The sequence below is a fragment of the Pseudorasbora parva genome, chromosome 2 (assembly GCF_024679245.1).
Source record: "Pseudorasbora parva isolate DD20220531a chromosome 2, ASM2467924v1, whole genome shotgun sequence".
Taxonomy (NCBI): domain Eukaryota; kingdom Metazoa; phylum Chordata; class Actinopteri; order Cypriniformes; family Gobionidae; genus Pseudorasbora; species Pseudorasbora parva.
Genome location: NC_090173.1, coordinates 45438963 through 45465992, shown reverse-complemented (window position 1 = coordinate 45465992; position 27030 = coordinate 45438963). Strand labels below are relative to the sequence as shown.

Genomic DNA, 27030 nt, shown 5'->3' with positions numbered 1-27030 from the left:
TTGGCCAACCTCCACATTAGAGGAAGAGAAGTGGCGTTTGTAAGAGAAGAGAAGGCAGTTATCAAACCCCGCATCGCATTTATCCTGTGTCAATGTTCGGTAAAAGGTGATGATTCTGGGAGTCATCTTTAGCTGGGCTGGATGGACTAACTGCTGGATGACAACACGAACACGGTTGGGCTGGTTTATCAGTAAAGGATTAGATGGAGGAGGCAGCAGAGACTGCACAGCTGAGGCAGCCAAAGGTTCAGGGTGAGTTGTAAGAGGGAAATGTGTTTTTGTAGTGCACAACTACAGCTTTAGGCTTCATATGTGTAAATGATTAGTTATCTTGTACTCTTTTTTTACATATGCGTGCGTGTGTTTTTTGTGTTGCATGCAATGTTCAGTGCAAGATCAGAGCACTTCCTGTCTTGTACATTTTGCCCTTTGTACAAAAGTTCCATCTCAAGGAAACTTTCATGTACACAGCTATTTTTTGGACAAATGTAAAAAATTACTGCATCTTGGGGCGTCACATTGTTTCTGTCCACATATATATATATAAAAAGTTTATTTTTGTCACTGTTTTTGTCACAATGTTTTTTTGTTAATTTCCTTGATTTTAGTCTCTTTTTTTATTATTTAGAATTTCTCATAAATCCACAAAATATAAAACGTTAATGATCGCAGGATGTGGAAATAAACAACCTTAATAAAACCTCAGTGGGAGGAAGTCACATGCACTGGTTTCAAGTAGTCTGTAATAGCTGCAGTTCTTCTTATTTTAACCACATTAAGTATCCAACAACATAATTTTTGCATTTAGTATCAGAATTAGAATTTAATATTATATGTATCAACTAACAGCATAATGTGCCAACTGACAGTGTAACCACCGTCCTATCTTTGAGATGACTTCCGGTGGGTGATTGGGTTGTAAGGCAAAATGGAGATAAAACAAAAAAATGTATTCTTAATCCATACAGTTGAACTAATCTCTTCATGAAAAACAAGTCCTTATTGTCCCTGTAGCAAAGCGTGTTACAAAACCTAGTCAGGATGTGGTTGACCTAAATGGTGCATGTCACAGAGAAATAGAGAAAGAGAGAGATTGACGGAGACACTTTCTTTGTTGGTGCAGTGCAAGTGTGGCACATTGCACGTTCAGAGTCATATATCCATATATCCATAAAAACTCAGAAAAGCATGTCTAAACTTTGAATAATCCATGATTTACTTGTGCTTTAAATGGGACATATTATGTCCCTTTGCACAATAATTAATTTCAATCTCTGATCTCTGGTGTCTTCAGAATATGTCTGTGAAGTTTCAGGTAAAAATACCCCCTAGATTATAATAGTGTGTCAAATTACCCCGTTTGGGTGTGGAGCAAAACGCTCCGTTTTGTGTATGTCCCTTCAAGGCTTCTTTACAAAAGCTTCGGATACAACCTCAACAACAAAACAAATCTCACAGCCAGAATGTCTGAAATAACCAGTTGTGGAGTGCACAACCAGAATGCTGGTGTTTGAACCAGAGATGGAGATACTCAGATATACACTGTAAAAAAATTGTGTTGGTTTTTGTTGGTTTAACTTAAAAAAGTAAGTAACCCGGTTGCCTTAAAATTTTGAGTTTATTGAAATTAAAAATTTGAGTTGATACAATGAAGGAAATTTGTTTAATAAATAGAAACTCAAAATATTTTTGTATCTGAACCACATAAAAAAATTGATAAATCATGAAAATAGCACTATTTGGCATGTTTCACTGCATCATCAGAAATAAAACACACACAATTACCCAATATGCTTACAAAATCTTTTAATAATATCTTAATAAAGGTTGTCGAATCTCAAAAAATGTTCATTGTATTAACTCAAAATTTCAATTTCAATGAACTCAAAATTTTAAGGCAACCAGGTAACTTTTTTTCTAAATAATTTTTTACAGTGTATATATATATATTTAGGCCTATTGTTTATCCTATTATTTATGGGCCTAACAGTAAATTATATTATAAGCAACACCTGCAACACACATTTGAAGAGTAAAAATGACATACAAGGTTAACTAATTCAACTTTATTAAAACAGCATGTGGTAATTGAACATACATACAGATACATTTTGTAAAAATAAATAAAATAGAATAAACAAATATTTAGTTTAAGTATAATACATCAAACAAAAAAACAAAGATAGATCAGAACATTTAATGAACAAAACCGGGCTTTAGATGGCAGAAAATTGCATTCGAAAGCCGAGTGATAAGGTCCGTAACCGGAATCAGTCCAGGAACTGTAAGAAATGTATTTCAATTTATCATAAAATGGCCCTGATATGTCACTAGACATTAAGAAATCATGTTAATTTCAAAAACTTATATCACTGACAACAGTAGTCCGGCCAGGATATTGTCATTTAAAAGTTGTTGTTGCAGCCCTCAACTGATGTTGATGTTGGCATGTTGTGTTTTGGCCTGAAGCTACACCCTCCACCTATCGACCAATCACGAAGTCAGTTTTGTTTCAGCATCCGGGTTACCATTCTGCTCTAGTTACAACAACCACAACAGCTGGAAAACTACAAACGTTCCTGCTGATCCTGCAACCTCGAGTCAGGGGGAGGGGGAGAGGGGATAGTGAAACAGTTCCAGTTTTGGCCACAATCTTAAATACACTTCCAATTTCAAAGCCCAAAGGAGAAATGCAAGTCCAGAAACCAGTAGGTAACGTTAGGCAGGTATGGGTCCGAAACACCAGGCAAGTTATTAGACAATAAAAAAATATATTTGTCGTTTACCTGGCAAGATGTTGAACACTTTTCTTAACGCTAAGGAGTAAATTACCGAGTAAATAAATCTGGTAACGTTAAAAGAAATAGCGGGATTATGGTAAACGTTACTGTAGCCTACACATGATCGCAACTCCGTGAATAATAAGATGATTTATCCGTTCTTTTTTTGTAGTTTGTAACATTAGAAAGAACAAATTAATGTCACATAGAGACGGAAATTGTAGCTTGTTTGAATATGTACGTATCAGCTGAGGTAAATTAAAAGCAATACTCCTGCGTATCAAGTAATTCCGTTAGCCTACTCGTTGAAGAATGAGACGCCGGTTCAACTCTCAGTTTAAATTTAAAAGGCTGATATTCGCGCTTCAGGGCAGTGACGAGTGTACAGGTCGTGGTTGTCCAGATACCTTTGGCAGTGGCACAACCCCTTTTAAGCAATGGCCCTGGACGGTGGTTCATATGTCAATGTTGTGAAAACGCTGTAACCCTCGTAGCCACACAACGTAGTAATAGCAACCTTTTGGACATGTTGTGTCAACGTTGTTAGAAGGCTGTGTACGTAGCCTACGTTGTGTCAACGTTATGTGTCTGTATACAGTGAGTAAACAGATGAACGGTCTCTGTGGACACACATTTATGTTCAAACACCTTATAAAAGTTATAAAGTCTCCTTTAAAATATCTAATTAAATTATTTGTGAAAGGTGATTTATGAATAGCCTACTTTTATAGCCTATTAATATAATTGTGAAAATAAAAATGAGTCTTGTTGCTTTTTCTTTAACTGCTTTTGTCACAAAACATTTGTGTGAAATTGAATGGTGTGACTTCCTGTCTTAATGTTAAACGCACATTTCCCAATGCTAGTAATTGTTAATATTCTAGTTTTAGGTTCCAGTTCCTGCAAGCATTCAAACAAATGTGCATGTACTTTAACCACAAACAACCTTTTTACAAAGAAAAAGGCATTTGCAAAAGCATGTATCTTTATCTTGTTTCCTTTTACACTGTCCATATTACATAGGCTACATTATACATTACATTAAGTAATATTAAATAATATTAATTGACTACATGTACTATGTAACCTTACATGTTAGGATTTGGTTTAGGTTTAGTTACTTGTAATTATGCATAATTTACTGTTATTACTATAGTAATTAGTATACTGATAGTAAGTAGGTAGGCAATGTGTAGTAGGTGTAATAAGTAGGTCACCTTAAAAAAAGTGTTACCACCTTTTTTTTTTTTTTTTTTAGATCACATTTCCTTAGAAACAATTCACACATGGTTTCATCACATGTTCTTCTGTTTCAGATGGTGGTACCCCAGTCCGTAACTCAGAAACCAAGCGCTACAGTGAGATATTACGAGATTTCGATGCTAATTTGGATCTGTCATTAACATGCTCGTACGTAGATGTTCTTAGTCTGTTTTCATATTTTCAAATTTCAGTCTTGAAAATAAAGGTTCCAAAAGGGTGATTTCAAAGCAACTTGCATTGAACAGTTTTTAAAAGAACCGTTTTTTTATTTGTGTGAAGAACATTTTTTCCACTATGAACATTTTGTCCAGTTGAAAGATTTACTAAGATTTTAAAAGTTCTTCAAGGAACAATCAGTGCCAATAAAGAACCTTTATTTTTAACAACAGTTTGAATGAAATAAACGACAGCTGTTTCAGCTCTGTGAGAACCGCCACATTTCATTTTTAATATCTTTGTGTCTTGATTTGATTTCTCAGGACTGTGGATGAGCTTCTACAAGAAGCAGACTCGCTGTCTTTGACAGACACCTCGGCAGACACCACACTGAATGCTGACCTGGACGATATTACAGTGAGACATGATTGATGAATTATTCTTCCCACTCTTTGTCTCACTCATAACTCATATTTCTTGATACTTTTCAGTTCAACAATCTCTCTCAAGCAAGAACGTGCTACAGTGAATATTAAAAGCTACATGTTTTCCAGGGTGACGATGTGGAGTCGTTGAAGATCTGCCGTGAAGAGGAGGAAAAGGACGGAGGCGCAACTGGTAATTCTTTTTAAGATCCTTGTGTTTGTTTGCTGGGCATTTGGAGGAAGACTAACAGGGTGAAGGACTAATGAGATTTGTGATAGACACTCACATAAATATTGGAATGAATATCTTACATCCAGCCTATTCGCATTGAACCCTACAGAAGGGTCTTCCGTCCATCATTTGGACATAAACAGCACTGATATCTGATAGGAGCAAAACAAAGCAAGAGTGACTGATCAGGCCCGGAGGCATCATGTCATGCCACTAAATCTTTCTTCTTCAACCTGCAACTGTTTATGTGTAATTTGCCACATGGACTAATTGCCCCTTGCTAACAAGATTAGCACCGGACGGGGGTTAGAGAGCAGATTAAACCGACAGACAGCTGCTCTCTGTTTTTCATCTCTCCAAGAACTATACAGAGATGGGAAGGAGAGTCAATGTTTGAAAGAGTGTTACCATTAGAATTGTAGTCTTAATATAAAATTGGAGTAGAACAAAAGTAGATATGAAATATAAATTAGGAAGGGATGAGTAACCGAAGATGAGATATATTTTGACTAGGTAATAGATATGCTGCATATTGATGTTATCCATCCCCGGGTGCTACCTTGGCAAGACCTGCTTGCTATGTTTGCATATACTGTAGCTGTTTTCTGTCTGAGATTAGGGATTACGCTAACACTCAAAGTTTAAATAAAACATTCAAATGGTGACCTTCGAGGCAATCTCTTGGTATACTCACAAAACACATCATCTTCATTACATACACCTAAGACAAACTTCAGTATCAACAATTTATTCCTTTGCCATAATAAGCCCTATTTGGACGGTAATTGTTTCTCATGTGGGAGTCCGTGTAAATAAACTTGCATGCCACCTGTGATAAAACTTGTGCATTCGGATGGTGATTTATTCACGGTGGCGGAGCAAGTTTTGTGATCCTGCGCACCTAGGAACGGCTGCTCACGTGGTCAATAACATGATTGTATGCTGTATATAAAATGGCATATGCTTGGTATAATAAGAATAAATGCATATTTAATTTTATAATAGTGAAATAATATCCTAATTATTGTTAATTTAAATCTAAGATAGACACACATTATAGTTAAAATAGTTAGTTATATATATAGTTAAAATATATAGTTATAGTTTTCTGTCTTGTATTTGATCTCAAAATAAAGGATGTCATTTTATTCCACATTAAAATGAGCTGCTGAAATAAGTTAATACAGCCTCTTATTTACATGAGGAATGTTATTTTAACATATATACAGTAAATGCTTCCATAATAACGGCCCATTTCAGATGTTTACGTGCTTTTCTTCTTTTTATTTTTTGAGCGGTGATGAAATATATCGCTCTTGTAAATACTTGCCAGCATTTCAGTAATAACAGTCTTTAGATTTAAAGATTCTAAAGATCTTAGAAATGCATCCAAAAGACAGTGGTCGAAAAGGATGTAAACTGTGAATTTTGAAGTTATATATTCCTGAAAACTCAGAGATGTGGATTTGGATGGCAATTAAATCACCACACGACCTTGGTGTTTGTCAAAAAACAGTGGGTAACGGCCGGGGATTTTTACACGGGTGGTGGGAGAAGAACACTGACATTATGGATTCAACAGCAATAAAATCACTGTCAACGATGAAAATACCTTATGACCCCACAAGAAACATTTACCGTCCAAATAGGGCTTTAGTCTAGTTCTCTAACCCCCACTGAGAGCAATTTGATCAGCTAAATGGACTGACTAAGCAGAGACACATATATATATATATATATATATATATATATATATATATATATATATATATATATATATATATATATATATATATATATATATATATATATATATATATATATATATATATATATATATATATATATATATATTCATTTGTGATTCACCCGTTTAGGTGGTTTAATCTCACAAAGAAATGTCCATATTTCACTCCAATTTCAAAAGACATTAGTATGAAAAGTAAAAGAAACTGTATTTTGCATAAAGAAGTCTTTTGTGGACCATTAGGACTTTTCATAATTAGTTAGATGGATTTGCCATCATGTTAATGACAATAATATATTTCTCTATATCATGGTAAATAGAATGAGATATATTTTTGCATCATGGTAAATAGAATATTTTTGCATCATGGTCATTAAAATTTTATTTTTCTGGCATCGTGTTAATTGACAATGAGATTTTTTCTTTATATTGCGGTAATGAGAATGAGATATATTTTTTGCATAAAGGTAATGAGAATGATATTTTTCTGTATACCTTAGGAATGAGATGTTTTGGCATCATGGCAATGAAAACTGTATATTTTTTATCTATATCACAGTAATGGGAATGATATTTTGTCGTTATGGTAATGATAATGATATTTTTGCATCAGCAATGAGTATTACTTTTCCCTCTCTACATCATGAGTGACATTTATTTTCACATTACATAATGAGAATGAGATTGTTTTACAGTATATCTTTTTTTGGTTTTAAATCTTGATTTTGGAGTGAAATATGAGTTCCTGAGATTCACCTGTATGTACAATTGTGCTGAGGTAATCATTAACAATATGTGTGACTGTAACATCAAAAAGAATTTGATGAGAGTGAGTCTATTTAAAAGACCGTCAAGTAATGATGAGAGATCTATATCCTTATATCAGGGAGTCAACCCCACCCTAATCTAAAGACCATCATTATACAGTCTGCTACTGTCATGGATTATTTCCCCTCCCCTCTGTGCCTAAAGTGAACACACACACACACACACACACACACACACACACACACACACACACACACACACACGCACGCACACACACGCACATATGCTTTAACATGACAAGCCAGGAAGTATGGCGGGATGGAAGTGGAAAGGAAGCATTCCAACAGAAATTGGGATTTTAGTTTGTTCTGATGTTTTGATCAGATCAGATTTGTAGCATTAAAGGCACAGGGAGGAGACAGCAGACAGAGGGAGGGTGAACTGTCTCGGTCTCTCTGAAATCCTCACACACTCACTGCTGAATCCCAAAGCCTTTCGGACACTACTGAGCGAGGCCAGGAGTTCCCTATACAGGCATTTTGCATGGATATTGAATTACCAATCTGGAATATTGTGCCGAAGAGTCGCAGGGATTCGACTTTTCCCTCTGACTATCAAAGATGTTATGATTCTGTGCTTATTTCCGACACTAGACTTTTGGAGAATTATCTTTTTCCGCATCGTTTTTAACAATTAAGTAGCATTTTTTTTTGTCTGTGTTATGATGGGCATGTACCGCAAATACAGCATTTTACAAATCTTTGCCTTCACAACTTTTGAAGATTCAGAAGATTTATCTCAAGTAATGAGTGACAGTCTACAGGATCCTTAAAGCTGGTTGAGGACAAGCCTCTGTTAGTCCTGAGCGGGGTTTAGTTTACATAGAGTAAAGCATGCACACAGTCTGTTGATGCTGATGTATTCCACCTCAGCCCAGGATGCCGACCTGACCCTCTGTCGCTGTGAGGGTGGCGTGGAGCTCGCCCTGCAGTATGCCAAAATGTGGTGTCGTTATGCCAAAGACCTGCTGACCTGGATGGACAAAAGACTCAGCCTGGGTGAGTGCTTAAAATTAAGCTTTGATTACGCTAACTTCTGTCAAATAGGAGTCACACAAACATACATCAAACTGTCACAAAAATATGGAAAACAAATATTTAGACTCATGTTTTTTTAATGTGGTATAATTATGTTTAGGCTGTATTTGTTTGGCAGTAATTATAGATTATTTCTGCCTGGAAGAGAAGTAGAGGGACCGCTTCTTAGAAAATGACATAAGAAACTATTCAAATTCTGTCTCTGAGAGAATATGACTTGTGCTGAACAACACCTTCAATAGGCTGAATTAACCTTTAACACGTCATCTCTCACAATGCCCCCTAGTGGAAGGTTACTGAAATGTTACTCTTTGTGAAAAAGAAGTACGCTTCAACATATTTCTAAAAAGAGTACTATTACTACAAATCATCCTGCTTAATGTACTGAGAAGCATTTATGGTAAACTAAGATATACTTTAAAGGAGTTGTTCACTTCATAATTCTAATTTACTAACCCCAATGTCATCCAAGATGTCCATGTCTGTCTTTCTTCAGTCAAAAATAAATTTAATTTTTTGAGGAAAACATTCCAGGATTTTCTCCATATAGAACTTCAATAGCAATCAATAGTTGAAGGTCTAAATTTCAGTGTCTGCTGCTTCAAAGAGCTCGACACGATCCTAGCCGAAGAAAAAGGGTCTTATCTAGCAAGTTATTTTCGAAATATTTATATACTTTTAACCACAAATGCTCATCTTGCACTGCGACGCGATTACATAATCACGTTGAAAAGGTCACATGTGACGTAGGTGGATGTACCGACCCAGTGCCGACCCATGTTTTCCTGCAACTTAAAAATCGTCCGATTTGACCTTTTTTTTGTGTGTGTGTGTGTGTGTGTGTGTGTGTGTGTGTGTGTGTGTGTGTGTGTGTGTGTGTGTGTGTGTGTGTGTGTGTGTGTGTGTGTGTGTGTGTGTAAAGGCCGTTTGATTTATGTTGCCTTACCATGCTATTTCCTTATAAATAGGCAGGCTTTTCCAATAAATAGGCAAGGATAAACCTGGTGTCCAACAAAAAAGCACTTGAATGTGACAAGCTCATAATCAAGACTTCTTAAGTGGGCGTTATGAAATTTCCAATAGGGCGTGATGGCAGCATTTTCATTTGTGCATTCTCTTTGCATACAGAGTCGGTATTTCCCTTTACTGACTGTTATTTCCCATAGGTATTTTCACCTACTGTTTTTAGAAAATTATGTTTCACTAGACAAGACCCTTATTATATGTAGAGCTCTTTGAAGCTGCATTTAAACTGCAATTTGGACCGTTCCCCATTGAAGTTAGCCTGACAAGCCAGACCCACATCAAGATGTTTTGTCTGGAAACTCACCATAGACAGGGCTCAATCCGAGGGGCGGGATAAACCGTTGTCTTTCAAACTCCCTCTGCGCACAATTGGATAGCGCTTCAACTAACCAGAGCAACGTGAAGCGGAAAGTTGACGGATTAAACTTTCGCCGTATCTGGTCGGCAAAACTCTGAACACATCTTCCCTTTTTAAGAATGACTTCAGTGCCGTTCTTTGTTCTTTTCTCAGAGAAAAGCTTAACTCCAAGTCTTCCAGAGTCACAGTCAAAGCTGATTCGAAAGACCGCCATTTGCCGCTGTTTCTAGGCTATGCTGAAGTCCAAATGGAGACAAATCCTGGAATGTTTTCCTCAAAACACATCTTTTTTTTCCCGACATCTTGGATGACATGGGGATGAGCAGTAAATTACCAGAAAATTTTAATTCTGAAGTAAACTAATCCATTAATGTCATTTCTATAGAAATTCACATATAGTTAAAAACGTATATTTTGTAATTTGTAATGATGAAGTTGCAATTTAGTACATTCCAAATACTTTGTAGTATTGAATGACACTTCATTGAAAATGATAATCAAGCACTTTACATGTGCTTTAGTATGTTAGTCAACACAGAAAAATATAAGCACAACAAAAATTGTTAAATATAATTTAAATGATTGTTTAAAGTAAATCTTTTAATTTTCCATCATTACAAAGTGTTAAGAAATACAGTCATGAAGATGTATGTTTGATAAATAGTCTGAGCAATAAGAGAATGTGCTTAAGCTCAGAATATATAACAGAGCCTATATGCCAGACATCAATAAAAATAAATGAGCAGAAGAGGGAAAGCATAGAGTACATTACCCGGTGTGGTATTCCTGGAATTAGATGATGAATGTCCTATTTTCCAGAGCTGTAATGCTAATGGGCTATGGCCTGATACAGTTATGTCACCTTATGTCTGCTCACTGCTGTATTGATATTTTGAAGCACTTTGTTGTGTCCATCAATACAGATGCAAACTATTTCTATCAATCGTGTTTTCCATTTTGTGTTTTATTAACCTCTTTCTTCTACATGTCAATGTCAGATATTCAAAATATGGTGTAATAGACACCATTGTTATTCAGCATTATGTGATTAGAAAAATTGTATTGTTTGTTTGCAGAGCAAGAGTTTGCAAAGAGTATTATGAGAGCGGCAGATGCAGCCAAGTCATGTGTTGCTCAACAGGTAAAAGTGTGTTTGTGTGTGTGCAAAATGTAATAAGTGTTTATACAGCTTTTGGCACGTTTGGCCCTGTGGAATTTTATAAAACACTTTTTAAACTCTAACTACTTTATTGATTTCTCTAACAATGTTCAGCAATATACATTCAGTGCAGGACACTTTTTTTCATGAAAGGCATGAACATTGGATAGCATCTATAGCATTATGTTTTGGAAATAATGTGGTAGAAATAACATTTTAAAATGTTTGGGAATAAAATGGCTGCAACCATTGTCTTGCTAAGACTAATTTCATAGCTAGCATTTTAGATTTTAAAAGATACAATTCATTAGAATGTGACAGTTTTTTCATAATTTGATAACAGCTGAATAGGTGTAATTTATGTAATGCTATACATTTGAATTATGAATATATGTAATTTGTATGCTATAAATTTGAAAGTCTAATACAAGCTAAGTTTATATTAGCTAAGCTAATCTTAAGAGTAAATGATGACAGAACTGCAATTTTTGGGTAAACTATCCCTTTAATATAAAATCTATACATCAAAAATGAATAGGCCTTTAGAAACCCTTGTTATTAGCGACACCGGTGGCCGTTAAATGAACTGCAGCTAGCAACTTATTGCTCGTGCTCGCCTTGAACTTATGCACGCGTATTTGATGATGAACGTGATTCAAGGCCCTGATATACTGCGAAGTTTTGTTTCTTTCTTTCTTTATTTGTTTAGAATTAACAATAAAATTAAATTAGAATTACTTTTGCAGAGATATACTGTTTAACAATCATCCTGATTCCGTCCATGCTGCTTCAAACAACGTTGAGATGAATGTAAATATGTGTGCAGGACGCTTTGCTCTTAATAACAAAATAAAAAATGTGGTAAGAAATCAACATTTAAGAAAGCATCTGATAGCAATGTGGATATGTTAGCACAAGCTCTGCAATTTTCAGGCAACATGTCGACAAATGGGGTAATTCAAATTACACTGTTTGACATATACACTAAAAAAATCTGGACGTAGTGTCCGTGACGTCGCCCACAGGATTCTGCAGAGCAGTTCTGAAGCGTAAAGTAGAGACGAGCTGGCCTTTGCCATTTTGGCAACTCGTCATCTCGCGTCCCTCCTGGATAACAGAAAATGGGCAAAGAGCTGGGACGTGGGCGGAGCCGAGATGACGCAATGTCTAAAGGGCTATTCACCTGTCACTCAAAGTGGCCACTAAAAATTCACCCACCTCATAATTGTCATGAAGGGCAAAATTAGCCATATAGACCAAAACCACAATATGTACCAGGCTGTAAACATGTTTTTTTCTGCTGTAAAGTTGGACATTTTAACATGGGGCTCAATGAAATTCTGCTCCCTTCTGGAGCCAGTCAATGAATTGCAGTTAAACTTACTTCCGTATTGGCTTAAACAGAAACTATATATATATATATATTGTTTTATAAATGTAATAATATATATTTTGATGATAGATTGTTATACTGAAATCTAAGCTAAGGTTAAACAAACTCTACACACAAAATTTAAAATATACATATGTTATACATGTTATATAAATAAACAATAAGAAAAATTAATGTGAAATGCTTAACGGTGCACTATGTAGTATGTTTGCAGTAAAATACCCAAAAACCTCTAGGCCAGTGTTATATATTTTGTTCAGTTGGGTTCTTACCATATCCCAAATGTTTCCAACTATTTGTAAATTGTGAGAAAATTGCTATTTTAACCAAGGAGCCAAGACGTCTGAGGGAGTCGCCTGTCAATTGCGCCATATCTGCGTTCTCCTCGTTTTCCAGTTTTATTTGGCAGAAATGCTTTACTCTTAGCAGTGTGAACAAGTGTCACAGAATCCGCTGAGCGAACACACAGAGTAACGCCATAACATTATTTTAAACACACTTAAATACATCTAATATGATAAACAGAGCTGCGTTTCCTCATACTCATGACTGGAAAAGCGGTAATGGCGCTGGTGACTGTGTCTCATCACAATAAAAGTCCCGCTGCTCGCGAGGCGTATGTTGTTCATCTTATTAACAATCGCTCCTGCGGCCTTGCTCAGTTCCTCAACACTCGGTCCTGCTCTTCTTCACACTACAGTAACGTTAATAACCGCATCCATGAACATGATTTCTGCCAGAGCCCTATACTGATTATTTTCCTCCAGCTGTGAGGTGAAGACCATATGTCCTAAGATGCTGTGCTCAAATTTGGCGTCATAAAACTATGCCTTTGTTTTGAATAGGCGCCCTCTAGCAGACGGAAAAGTTACATAGTGCAGCTTTATTGGGGCCTTCATATAAATAAATAAATAAATAAATAAAATGTAATGTAATAAAATGAGTTCCTGGGACATAAAAATAGAGTTAAAAAACACCGTAATGAACAACTATTCTGTCACGTAAGAAATGTGTTGTTTACTGTCAGCCCACTTTAATGCTGTTATATCTGTTCGGACACTCTCCACAGGACATGATGCCTCTGCAGTATATATACACCCTGGCCCTGGAACATGATCTCAAAAGCAGCACATCAGCCAAACACACTGCTGAACTCATACAGCAGCGCTGCTACCAGGTGCACAGACATCCATCTTATCAATGTTTCTGACAAATGCACAAAATATGAAACATATAACGTGACGTGGGATTGAACTATCTTTTTCAAAGGCTCTCTCGGCTAAGAAGAACGAAATCGATAAGTGGCGACGGGAATTCAAAGAGCAGTGGTCAAAAGAACAGAAGAGGATGGTCAGTTCTTAGTGCTGAGGTTGATTCTGTGTGAGTATTCATGTATCAGTCAGTCAGTAATGTGACAGATATACGTTTTGTTGATTAGAATGATACCGTGTCTGCTCTGAAGAGGGCACGACAGCAATACCTGCAGCGCTGTGAAGATCTGGAGAAGGCCAAAGCCATGACAGCCAAAGCTGAAGAAGATACAGGGGGTTACAAGACCCTGGACAAGAGGAGGAAGTCCAGAGATGACGCCCAAACTAAGGTCATCCTGACTCATTCTACAATGTAACCTTAACAAAAAAGGACAAAAACAATATGATTTTTCAATAAAATAACTATTGGGTTCAGTTGATATATTTTTTCAGGTTTACATATCTGCAAGTTACCAAGTTTAATCATTAAACACCGCCTTGACATTATAAGGGAAATTATGTTTTCCCTGGTCAATTTATCAACTGTGCTACATTTTAAGTAACATATTTTTAAAGGTTTGCTTGTCTATTCTGCCATATAAACAGTGACAGAATTGTAAGAATTATGTTTTTTTGCCAGTATCCATACATGTTGACAAAAGTAGTTGACAGAAGTTTTTTGCGGACATAAGAAAAAGAATTATAATAAATAATTTAATTATTCAATAATGTACACATTTTAAAGAAAAATAATTGTTACTTAATTTAAAGGAAATTACATTTTAAACTAGTGCTGGGGGGAAATGTATTGTGATTAATCACATCTAAAATACAAAATATATGTGTGTGTACTGTGTATAAATATTATGTAAATATAAATACACACACATGCATGTATATGTATACTGCATAAATAATTTATCTTATATGTAAATATACTTTTATAAATTCTTAAATATATGCATGCATGTGTGTGTTTGTATATATATATATATATATATATATATATATATATATATATATATATATATATATATATATATATATATATATATATATATATATATATATATATATATATATATATATATATATATATATATATACACACACATAATAATTATACACAGTACACACATATATAATGTAAACAACAACTTTTATTTTTGGATGCGATTAATCACACTTCATTTTCCCCAGCTCTATTTTAAAATGTTATTATTTTTATTATTTTTTTACATTCGTCTTTAGATTAAGGAAATATATACTATGTAGAGCTTACATGTTTTGTTGAATATTTGATAACTTCAGACTCATTTTAAGAAAGGACACTGCAAAACCTGTAATTTAAGGGACTTAAAGGGTGAACAAAAATCTGTTTGAGACTATAATATGCTTTCCCTTAATAAATAAATAAGATAGTTCTGAAAAAAAATATTATCTTCAAAGGACATGAGTTTTAATAATGCATACAACCAAAAGTAAATATGTGTCATGTTAATGAGCTCTTCAGTGTGATATTTATCACTGTGCTTTGCTATGGTGTAGGTCACAGAGGCTGAGATGCTGTACAGGCAGTGTGTGTGTGAAGCAAACAACCATCAAAAAGAGCTGGAGAAGGTGAAGCAAAAAATAATTGTCCATATCCGCAAGCTGATCTGTCAAGGAGACACTGTGCTGAAAGAGGTTGGTTTACTTTTAGAGACAGACTGGGTGGTTTAAAGGTAAAAAGTAAATGTATACACAAAATGTATACACATGAAGGATGAGAGAGACAGATTCCCATTTACACCTGGTGTTTTAATCCGTTTCCTTTGTTCACTTTCAACCACTTATGTCCTGATTTCTTCTAGAGGAGGGTGTATGGGTGGGTCAATTTAAGAGCTTTTTCCAGATCTTTTGATCCAATGGGTAAAATAAGCTTGCGCAATTTACATATGAACTCGTCCGGAGATGACGGAAAAACATACAGAGAGCAGCAGCTTTCATTTCTGCTCTGACAGACGAAAGACCAGCCAAACACTGTGACTTCATGTTAGCAATCCGGAATGGTTAGAGAACATTGTGCTTGGTACGTTTTCGTCTTCAGCTGAAACACTAAGCTTAAATCCCATCTGGCTAGCATGCTTCCCATAATCTTAACGCATTAGATCAGTAGGTGGAGAGTAGGCGTCTTTTTTGTCTGTTTGAACACATTTGACCAAAGCAATCCGGTCAAATGTGTTTTCGACTACCTTTGGAAGTGGTCCAATGTGGACAAGCTCAAAGGGTCGTCCACTTGTGATCTGATCGACCAAAACGCTGCTTAACATCACTGTAGAATCATATTAGTTAGACTTAAATATGCAAAAAAATATGCAAACCGATTGCCTAAAAAAAAACAAGTTAAATAGGAATAATATATTGTACTGACAAACGCTTAGTTAATATAGTTCACTTACACAAGAGTTCTAGTAACTAAAAAAAACTATAGAGAGTACTTGATAATTTACTTTAGATTTACTCTTGACTTAGTATAACTACCATTGTCATGTTTTGCATGCTGAATGTGTGTGACTCGAGCATTGTCAACTGCAAGATATTATCACAAATATAGAAAGATTATATCAACCCAATTTAAAGTTTCACAAGGTGCATCAATGTTAGCAATAAAACTGTTAAAGATCCCTATTTGACATAAAGGTAAGTAATAAGTAGCTTGCTTTAAAAGGTAACCTAATTTCTGCCTAAATCATTAAGGTTTTTTTTAGAAGTTATGTCAACTTTTAAAAGCAACTAATTTATTAGAAACCAAATAACTGATTTCTTGTTGAATCGCTGCATCAATAGAAAGAGAATTACATTAATATAAATTAAGTTCCAAGTGTCCAACCAAAGGGAACACTGATCAGTGTTTTGTCCAAACAAAAACATTTTAAAAACATTTTTATTGCTGGTGTAATATGGTAGCCTAGAAATCGAGACGCACCCTAGCGGCAGCAAATCTAATCTGCCGCGAGTGTCGTCTAGGAACTCTCAATACCCTTCTGAGCTGTAAACGCCAAACTCTGGTCAGGCCAATCACATCGTGTATAGAGTCGGTGGGCGGGGCTTAACATAATGATGGCCCAGTTGCGTTTGCGTGTTACTAAACACAGAAGCTGGCGAACGGCGGTCTTTCGAATCAGCTTTGACCGCGACTCTGGAAGACTTGGAGTTAAGCTTTTCTCTGAGAAAAGAACAAAGAACGGCACTGAAGTCATTCTTAAAAAGGGATGTGTTCGGAGTTTTGCCGACCTGATATGGCTAAAGTTTAATCCTATCGCGTGCAGAGGGAGTTTGAAAAGACAACCGTTTATCCCGCCCCTCGGATTAAGCCCTGCCGGATTGAGCCCTGGTGAGTTTCCAGACCAAACATCTTGGTGTGGGTCTGGGTTGTCAGGCTAGTAAACAAGGCCACACATGCCTTAAATTTAAGGGAAGGTCCAGTGAACGTCTATCAATCAATAAAAAACAAAAATGCCACAGAAACCAGTATAGTATAGAGAGTGGGCTCTTTTGATATGAACTGACAAGTAACCACTCAGAATTCCCTAGCTTCCAAAAAACCATAGCAATAACATGCTATATAGCAATGGCATAGCGATGACTTTTGCATCAGCTTGCACTACTCAGCATATCTAGTTTACACTTATATTTGTATATTCATCCATGGATGCTTGTCTTATTCTTCTGTCAGGCAACCGTGAACATGTTCTATTACCAGCGGCAGCAGACTGAGCCGGTTCCTCTGGGCTACCAGAACCTGGAGCTGACCTGCAGGCCCTGTGAGCCAGGTGAACCCTACTTGCAGTACATCCTGGGAAAGTGCATACCTGAACAGCCTCTCCAGAACTTCATATTTCAAGAGTTCATCCCCCAAAGCAGGAGGTGAGGGCCCACAAGAACAACTTGCAGGGAGTCAGTAGGATTTGTTTTAAAGAAATGAATATCTACATTTAGCAAGGATGCATTACATTTACCAAAAATGACAGTAAAAACATTTCATAATGTTACAAAAAAAGTATTTAAAAAATCAGCTTTGACATCTTATGAATAAATTACATTTGAAAATATATTAAAATTATTTCAAATTGTAATGATATTTGTGACCCTGGGCCACAAAACCAGTCATATGTCATACCAGTCAATTATTTTGAAATTCAGATTGTATACATAATCTGAAAGCATTGATGTATTGATTGTATATGACAATATTTGGCCGAGATGCAACTATTTGAAATAGTTGCACGTTACACATCTATTTACCTCTTTAATTTTCACAGATCCCCACAAATAAGTCGACGTAAACAAAGCAGTTACCAAGATTCATATGCGCTACCAGATGATCTGAAACACAGCAGCAGTTTAGTGGATGGACGTACGTCTTATTTATCATAAACTTTCTTGCATATAACTCGTCCAGCTGAAGTGCACCTGAACATTGTCATGTGATTTATTGATATACAGGACGGCCTGGCCACAGTGACCGAGACAGCACAGGAGGAAGTCTTGAATCACTGTCCAGTCCAGGTAGAAGAAATCTCTTGCAATATTTCATTACTGTCCCATTTATGTAAATAAGTTACTAATATCTCTCCTCCCTGAAGCTCATGGGAGCCGTAAGCTGCCCAAGGCCTCCTCCACGGGCACTATGTCTTCAGATGATCTTGATGAGAAAGACTCTCTTCAAGAGACAGGTATAACTTTTTACACTTTCTGCATTTCAATGGCAGACTTTGCAGTGGTTGACTTTTCTTTATCTGTGCGCAGAGAGCGAAGAGGGTTTGTCTGATAGCAACGGAATGACATGCAAACCACGAACCGCATCACGTGCCGCTTTGACCCACAGACTGAGAAAAATGAAGAGTAAGATGGTCAAGTGTAAGCAATGTGACAACTACATACTGGTCAATGGGATTGAGTGTGAAGAGGTGAGTGTCAGATAAAGGCCCATGGCTTTTAGTTAGTATAGCTGAGTGAAACAGCTTCTCGAACATTAGAGAAAGTAGGGTGGGACTTGATTTTGTCCATGAGGTATTGGTTGGATGGTTGTGGCTTGCTATTGGTCGATCTTAATGTGGGTGACAGGTTGATCCCACCCTTACATCAGTAAACACGTCAGAGAAGAGATTTCCAAAGGGAGGGGAAGCTATTTCGATTAAAGCGGACACATGAGCCATCACCAATAGCCTTGTGGGCAACAACACCCCCCCCCCCCCCCCCACACACACACACACACACACATACACACACTTTGCTTCCTGTCAACTAACTGTTCAGTCATAAGGGCAAAAACAGCACAAAAAAAGAGAACACATGAATTGACATGAGATCTGCATGTATAAATCGTTTATAATATACTGCAATTTTTCGTAGAAAACAAGAATTGCCCATTTTGATTTCATGGTGACACCAACATTTTTTTACCGCTGTGTCATGCGTGAAATGCTGAAAGGTCACTGGTGAGATTTTTTTTCCCTTTTCCATAGTAACCGTGATTTGTATGATAGATGGGTTTTAAAAAAAAACAGTGTGACAATTACCAACCAATTTGTCTATTACTATATTTTATCACCTCAAGGTAGATTTATAAGGTTTATACATTACCTCACATTATATACATTAGTGTTGCAGCCAACGGGCTATAATAATATTTATATATCTAGCCTATTTGACATGGTTGTGAATATTTGGCAATATGGGAAAGGCTATATATACACTGGTCAAAATTAGGGCTACTCCCAGAATTTGTTTAACATGTTTAAAAAATTGTTGGAAGGGGCTCCCAACATATGACCATAGGAGAATCAACGATTTCCACATGATTTTTCCCAAGAGAAAAAAATCGTCTGCAAGCTTGTACAGCAGCAAAAGTCACACTGTGTGCGCCCGGCTTTAAATAAAGCAATTAACTCCTGGTGAACTGATCCTATAAATAAGTGTTTTGTAAGTAGTGTAATAAAAGTGACAATTAAATGACTAGCTAGGCAAAGAGCCACAGATAAGCAGGGCACTGACTGTTGCTTCTCTCTTGCCAGTGTGGCCTTGCAGTCCACAGGAAGTGCCTGGAGGTGTGCCAGATGGAGTGCGAACTTAGGAGGGGCTTCATCTTTGGGATGGAGTTCTCCCTTCTGCCCAGAGAGAGCCAAGACTCTGTACCCTTCGTTGTCCTGCGCTGCACCGAAGAGATTGAGAGCAGGGCTCTCGGAGTCCAGGTAGGAATAAAGCAAAACGCGTCTCTTGTGAAAATATCTTAAAGAGACAGACAAGAAACTTGACTAGTTGACTCATTCCTACACCAATCTGTATAATGCTTGCTAAAGTAACTTTTGACTGTTGCTCTTAGTTTAAAAGGGATGATGAATTGAGAAATCAACTTTCCCTTGAGCTTTTGATGCAAAAAAGGTCATGGTAATATAAGAATATCCAATAAGTTTCAGAGCTGAAAACTTCCGTGTTAGTCAAAGAAAAGCTTTTATAGACACCAGGCCCAGAAAACGATTGTGTGCGCATCTTGACATCATCTGTTGCGAAACACGCCTTTACAGAACGTCTAATTCAGTAGCCCCGCCCACCATCTCATGGAGCTGTTCAGATCACGTTAGCCAGCAGCAATAAACATGACGAAGAAGATAACATGATATTGCGCTATTCCTGGTTGTGGAAGAACACAGTCTCTGCATAAGCTTCCTTCGGATCCTAATATTAGGAATGTGTGGTTGAACTTTATTTTTAATGAAGTTCCAGCTCACGTGGGGAAGACATTATACGCATGTTTGTTTCATTTCACTGCGGAATCGTTTGTAAACAAGTCTCGGGTTGAGCTGGATTTGCAGATATATTGAGAGTAAAACACCATGCTGTTACTTCTATATTGGATCTGAAAGAAATTGTGCAACACACTTATGTGATTAAAACGTCTTTTTTATATGTAATAGTATTCCATTTTTATAGATTGTTTTGATTATGTGTACATGTCTAACAGAACATACCTTTAGCATGCTGGACTCAGACATGTATGGGCCATGGCTTGCAAAGTACAAAAATCCCGGTGCTGTGTGTTTTCCAGACGGGCTACCAAAATGTAAGCCCGTCGGCAGGCTGTTTAATCTCAAATAGTTAAATAATATTCCTTTCTTGAGCTGCGCTGTTCACTCTCTCTTGACTTTACATTTGATCGTGTGCGTGCGGTGGGCCATGTAATACAAAAATAATATTCCAATCAATTGCGGGTGGATGAGAAATAAATCATTGTGTTTGTTTGATAAAGACGTTTTTGAGCCCTGTGATCGAGAAAGTCATTCCGGTTGCTGCTTTCAAAACAATCCCTCCCTCATGTGAACTGAACTGACAGGGGAGCTGAAGCTCATTAAATATGCAAATCTTATCCAATCCTAGCCATGGGCGTTTACTTCCAAATCTTCCAAACCCAGCATTCAGGAGAGAGCCTCAAAACCAGTGTAGAAAATAGCCTATTACTTATTAGTTATGATGTTTTTTTTTATGTAAACACCACACAAAGTCATTCATTGACCTAAGACAACAGTATAAAAAATTAAAAAGCCAGTTCATGACACCTTTAAGTCTGGAAAGCATTACACCACATAAACAGTTAATGAGGAAAACTGGGCATCATACTCTAAACAATGGGGGAGCACACACTACTAGACTTAAAGTAGTTTTGAACTCTTAAAACAGGAACATGTACCTCATCCTCTTCGGGATGAGGTTAGGCTCAAAATATCAAATATGTTTGGTATCCTCTAAATGGATGAAATCATAGTATGAAGCTGAAATGGAGCCTGTGCCCATCAAGCACTACACAATTACTTTAACTGGCCAAAATCTGCAGACTGTAAAGCTGAGTGAAAATCTGGGTAAACGTTGTGTGATTTCAATAAAGATCAATCAATTTAATGAATGAAACCTCAAATCATGTGGTAAGGTGTCAGCCGGCATCGTGGCAGCCATTCATGGACAAGCAAGCAATCATATTTTGTTCAGTATAAAATATGATCTAGTTGTCTTCACTCTTGTTCTTGTCTCTGTGTATAGGGAGTGTACAGAATCAGTGGCTCCAAACCTCGCATTCTAAAGTTATGTCAGGCCTTTGAAATCCAGAAAGACCAAGTTGACCTTAGTGACCTCTCACCGCATGACATCACCTCCGTACTCAAGCACTTCTTCAAGGAGGTAAAAAAGGATTCTTGTGTGACGTTCACATTTTCTGAGAGAGTTAAAGTAAAACAAAAATCTAGTCTTAAAGGGATAAGTTCACCCAAACATGAAATCATCATTTACTTATCCTTAACTTGTTCCAAACCTGTATACATTTCTTACTTCTGCTGAACACAAAAGAAGATATTTTAAATAATGTTGGTTATGAAATAGCTGTGCGGCACCATCGACTTCCATAGTATTTTTTCTTTCTATAGAAGTCTGGTTATCGACATTCTTTAAAATGTCTTCTTTTGTGTTCAACAGAAGAAAGAAAATCATACAGGTCTTGAACAAGTTGAGGATCAGTAAATGATGACTTTTATTTATATTTTTGGTTGAACTATTCCTTTAAACAGAGCACAACATTATTAAGTATTTTTCCCCATTAATTTTTCCCATAGGGATTTTTTAAAAGTCTTTGTTAAAGAGTTATAAAGCAAAAGCATGAACCAAACCATCCAGCTTACGAGGTTAATCACAACATTACAAACTTTGATTTGAAGCAAAAAAAAATATTTGAAAAGACAAAATGACTGTTTACCCATGGTGTAAAGCATGGCATAAGCTAAAATGTGACATACTATATTAAATTATAATACTATATATTAAGAATATAAAACTGTTGATCTTAAGATTTATATATTATATATAGAAATAATATATTTTACATGCATTGCAAAATATGTGATTTGCTTGTTGTAATTCTCTGATAAACACAATTATAAAAAAAAATAAATGGATATAATCCCAGCTGTCATAATTTTCATGGTAGTTATTGTATAAAATTACACTTTATACAGTTTTTTTGATTACTTAAAACATATTTGGGGATTAAACCTCTCATGTGGCCAACACTTGGGACCATGTGTCTTCCTCTTTCACAGCTTCCAGAGCCGTTACTCACCTTTGACCTTTACAACGACTTTATCAATGTGGGTAAGGAGATTCAGAGGCTTAGTGAAAAGGACCATGCTGCCGAGACTGTTGGGATTGTGGAGAGTATTGTGGTCAAACTCAGAGAGCTTACTGGCCGATTGCCTCAGTGTAACTACAACACAGTGCAGCACATGATTGCCCACTTGAACAGGTACCATACTGTCTGAAATTACTCTAAAGCTCAGCTAAATGAATGTACTTCTCTACTAATCCGTCAATTTCTTATCTTCAGGGTGGCTGAACAATATGAAGACAACAAAATGTCTCCAGGAAACCTGGGCATCGTGTTTGGCCCCACACTCCTGCGGCCCCTGGTGTCAGGCGACGTATCGATGATCGCTCTCCTGGAAACCAGCTATCAGGCTCTTCTCGTGGAGTTCATGATCTCACACTATGATCAAGTATTCGGTTCCGCAACAAGATCCAGCACACCTCTGCCCCCGCCTCCCACGGCGCCCCTCCCAGACACCCCACCCAGAGCGTCATGTCCCGTTTCGTCTCAGGACCCTGAGGCCGCGTCCCGTGAACGTCCACGCTCACTGGAGGTAGGCAATAAGAACATGACTTCAGACAATCATTTGCTCCACGCTAACACTATGTCCTAACTAGACACGCTGCGATAAGTTCCTAGCAAGTAGCAGTTTGTTTTGGACACCAGTTGTGGACACCAGACACAAAGCGGCTACGAGACGTGTCGAAATCAATCAAATATCAAAGCCAATCAGAAGAGCGTGTGGGTGCGTTCTCTCTCTCTCTCTCTCTCTCTCTCTCTCTCTCTCTCTCTCTCTCTCTCTCTCTCTCTCTCTCTCTCTCTCTCTCTCTCTCTCTCTCTCTCTGTGCAAGTGCCCTTAAAATCATGAAATGGAAGTTGGGATAGTTGATGTATTCAAGACGTGTAGGAAAGTATTTACAAGTTGAGGGCACGTGTACGCTACCACAAAAATTGTAATTACGAGGAAACTCAGTAAACATGTCAGAATCAATGGTTGGTTTTGGTTTTGGTTTGCTATTGGTCAATCTTATGTGAGTGACAGGTTGCTCTGCCCTCGCAAAAGTAAACACATCATCAGAGTAGAGAGAAGCGATGAGCTGCTTATTTTGATTAAAGGTTATGAAAAAATGTTAAGGTTCAAAAAAATCCAAAAATATTATAATATTATTAAATATATTCATTATAAATTATTCTATAAAAAAACAAGAATCGTCAATTTTTTTATTTGCAACCAAATGGATAATAAATATGAAACCATTTTAATATTATTTAAAACGAATTAATTCGCTTAATTAATAAATTAATACACTAAGGGACTAAAACAATCTTTGACGTAAAATAAGCTTGTTTGTTCATGTCGAGTTCACACTTTGAAGGATCTTCTTCTTTTTTTCTTTTTTTTTCAAAATCTGAGGTGAATTAGCCATTGTTGCTTTCAGACAATATGGCTATAAAATTCACACAAATTGACATGCAATCTCACATTAGATGCTTTTAAGATTAAATAAAAACAATATTGCGTCAAATCTGGTTAGGACACGGTGTAAGTCAAATGAACACAGTGCGTGCTTTAAGCTGGCGGTTGTCATGATGATGCTAAAAGCTCACCTCGGGTGTTCATCTTGGGAGAGTTTATCTTGATCTGCTTGAGCCGCTCTTGCTCTGCTTGGGCCTGAATTGTCCCGCCGTGCCCGTGGAAAGGCCTGGAGGGATTAAACGCTTTTTCTGTGAAGATTACTTTTGCTTGCCTGTGTGCTTGTGCTTATGTCAGAGTCTTACCTATGGTGCACTGTGCTTTAAGTCAGTGCTGGGCTCCTCACCAAGTTGTTTACTATAGAAAAGTCTGGTACGGTAATAGACGCTAATAGCTTATAGGCAGCTTAGTCTCCTCTAACTTAGAACTAGTTTTCCACAGGTTAAGATGTATAGCGCTGGACTAACACATTTAATATTACTAACTGTTCTGACTGGTAGATATATAATTATAATAAATCCTATATAAGTTTGTGGTCTGTAAGACTTTTAAGTTTTTGAAGTGTCTTAAACTCACCAAGGCTGCATTTATTTGATCAAAATTGCTGTAAAAACAGTAATATTGTGAAATATTATTACAATTTGAAATAACTCTTTTCTATTTTTAATATATTTTATAATTTATTCCTGTGGTGGTAAAGCTGAATTTTCAGCATCATTACTCTAGTCTTCAGTCACATGATCCTTTAGAAATCATTCTAATATGTGCGATTTGCTGCTCAAGAGACATTTATGATAATATAAATATTATAAATTTTGAAAACAGTATTGCTGGATAATATTTTTTGGGAAACAGTGATGCATATATTTTTTTCAGGAGTCTTTGATGAATAGACATTTTAACAGAACATAATTTATTTTAATAATAACTATATAATTGTTTTTACTATTGTTTCAGAATAAAAAACCCAAACTTTAAACATTCTATGTAAGCCGTTTACTTTATACATCTTTTAAATGTGTCACTGACACTTTATCTACACTATTACAGTAATTTAAAAATCTAAATGATCCTTCTGCCTTAATGGCTCTCTAGTCGACTTATATCCAGAATCTTTATCATTTTAACAGAAACGCACTATCAAGAGAGATTCAAGCGAGGGTTATATTTCTGACAAGTCATCATCCAATGAAGCAATGGACCAGCTGAGCCCAGAAGCCAATGAGAGAGCAGGTAGGCGGGCTTTAAAAGACATTCAAATTCAATACCAGCTGGCTGCTTGCGCAAACTTTGTGCTCTGTGTTTCTGTGGCATTGCCGATCCTTTTTCTTCCTGTTGTCATAAGCAAACAGTCTAAAGAATATTGAACTAAATTGTTTTAAAAGCATTTTGATTACGCTTGAAAATACGAAACGACGCAAATGCGAAGTTTTGTTTTATTATATTGTTGTGAATAAATGTCTCGTTTTGTTCTGTACGTCTTCCAGTCCTGGCTATGAGACCGACATCCTCTCCTCAGGGGCATCTGGAGCAGGCTGCAGAGAGTCAACTACAAACTCAGCCGAGGGGTCACTTCAGCAGGCAGCCAGTCAAGTACTACAGACAGGGTTCGGCAGGAGCACAATTGCATAAAGCAGGCTCGCGGGACGAAGACCATTCTGGGAGCGGGGAAGGACTTGTGTTAGGAAGTGCAGACAGCAGCCGTAGCTCCTCTCCTGAGCCTGGGACCCCCATAAGAACTCACTCACGATTACACGAGACCCCTGGTCCCCAGAATAGCACTGGATACGCCCCTGGGATTTACACTGCACCTAACGCAGGGGTAAAAAGGACGGTATCGGATGAGGGGGTTAAAGCAGTAGCTTCTTCATTCAAAGAACATGTAGGCCAAATAGACAAATCAAATACCAACCAATCGAACAACACCCTGGGCGGGAGAGAGCGCCTGATCCGATCCTTGAGGAGACGTCCGACAGAGGAGCGAACGGCACACAAGGTCCTGTCTGGACTGAGGCTAAAACGCAGTGATTCAGGGAAGGGCGAGCAGCTCCATTTTGTTTGACACTGACACTGCAGAACTAACATGTTTACTTCATTGATGGGGTTCCTTAAATTCACCAGAATGAATCCCTTGTTTGGCTGTAAATCCACAGTATTTTAGTAGGCTATGCGCTGTACATTTGTAGTTTTCCTGCTTTGAGGTGTTTGACGTACGGTGTAGTTAAATCACAGTACAGATGGTAGTTTCCACTCTCACTGGAAACCTGGCACAGATTTACCAGTGTTTATTAGTTATACACAGACAGCCTGTCTTGTATAGATGTATGATGCTGAAACATGACTCTTTTGGAATGAACATGCAATATATGGAAACAGCAAAACTGGCTTGTTTTATTTACAGATTCTTTAAAAACACAGAACAAAAAACAAAAGATGTTCTGTAGTATAATAACTTTAAGATCATTAAGTAAAATTACTGCATAATACTTTTCAGATCTTTAGTTCAAGAGTTGGAAATAAGTCGATAGTCATTTCTATAGCCTGTTTTAGCCTATGTGTCACCCTCTTCGGTTCATGGCGTGAACTGAAATTAGCCTCTGCACTGAAATGTATTTTATAAATCTTAATAATAGCCTAATCATTTTAATCCCGTTATAGCACACACCAGTGATCCTGAACTGCGTTAAAGGGATAGTTTACCCAAAAATAAAATAATTGCCATCATTTACTCGC

General features: G+C 36.9%; 1 protein-coding gene across 1 annotated transcript; it reads left to right on the top strand.

The window, feature by feature from the left end:
• gmip (GEM interacting protein) lies at positions 1 to 27030 on the top strand. Its single transcript, XM_067421736.1, has 21 exons — positions 1 to 252; positions 4097 to 4190; positions 4523 to 4616; positions 4754 to 4817; positions 8304 to 8429; positions 10929 to 10993; positions 13474 to 13581; positions 13674 to 13754; positions 13843 to 14004; positions 15203 to 15340; positions 17373 to 17563; positions 17959 to 18053; positions 18143 to 18205; positions 18283 to 18372; positions 18446 to 18606; positions 19714 to 19890; positions 21731 to 21868; positions 22780 to 22982; positions 23064 to 23376; positions 25428 to 25530; positions 25785 to 27030. The coding sequence occupies exons 1-21, from the start codon at positions 204 to 206 to the stop codon at positions 26357 to 26359; spliced, it is 3090 nt and encodes a 1029-aa protein (XP_067277837.1). The 5' UTR covers positions 1 to 203; the 3' UTR covers positions 26360 to 27030.

Coding starts and splice junctions, on each gene's coding strand:
- gmip (XM_067421736.1), top strand. CDS start 204: ATGGAGGAGGCAGCAGAGACTGCACAGCTGAGGCAGCCAAAGGTTCAG. Junction 18,054..18,142: donor CAGCAGTTTAGTGGATGGAC/GTACGTCTTATT, acceptor ATTGATATACAG/GACGGCCTGGCCACAGTGAC. Junction 18,373..18,445: donor AGACTCTCTTCAAGAGACAG/GTATAACTTTTT, acceptor ATCTGTGCGCAG/AGAGCGAAGAGGGTTTGTCT.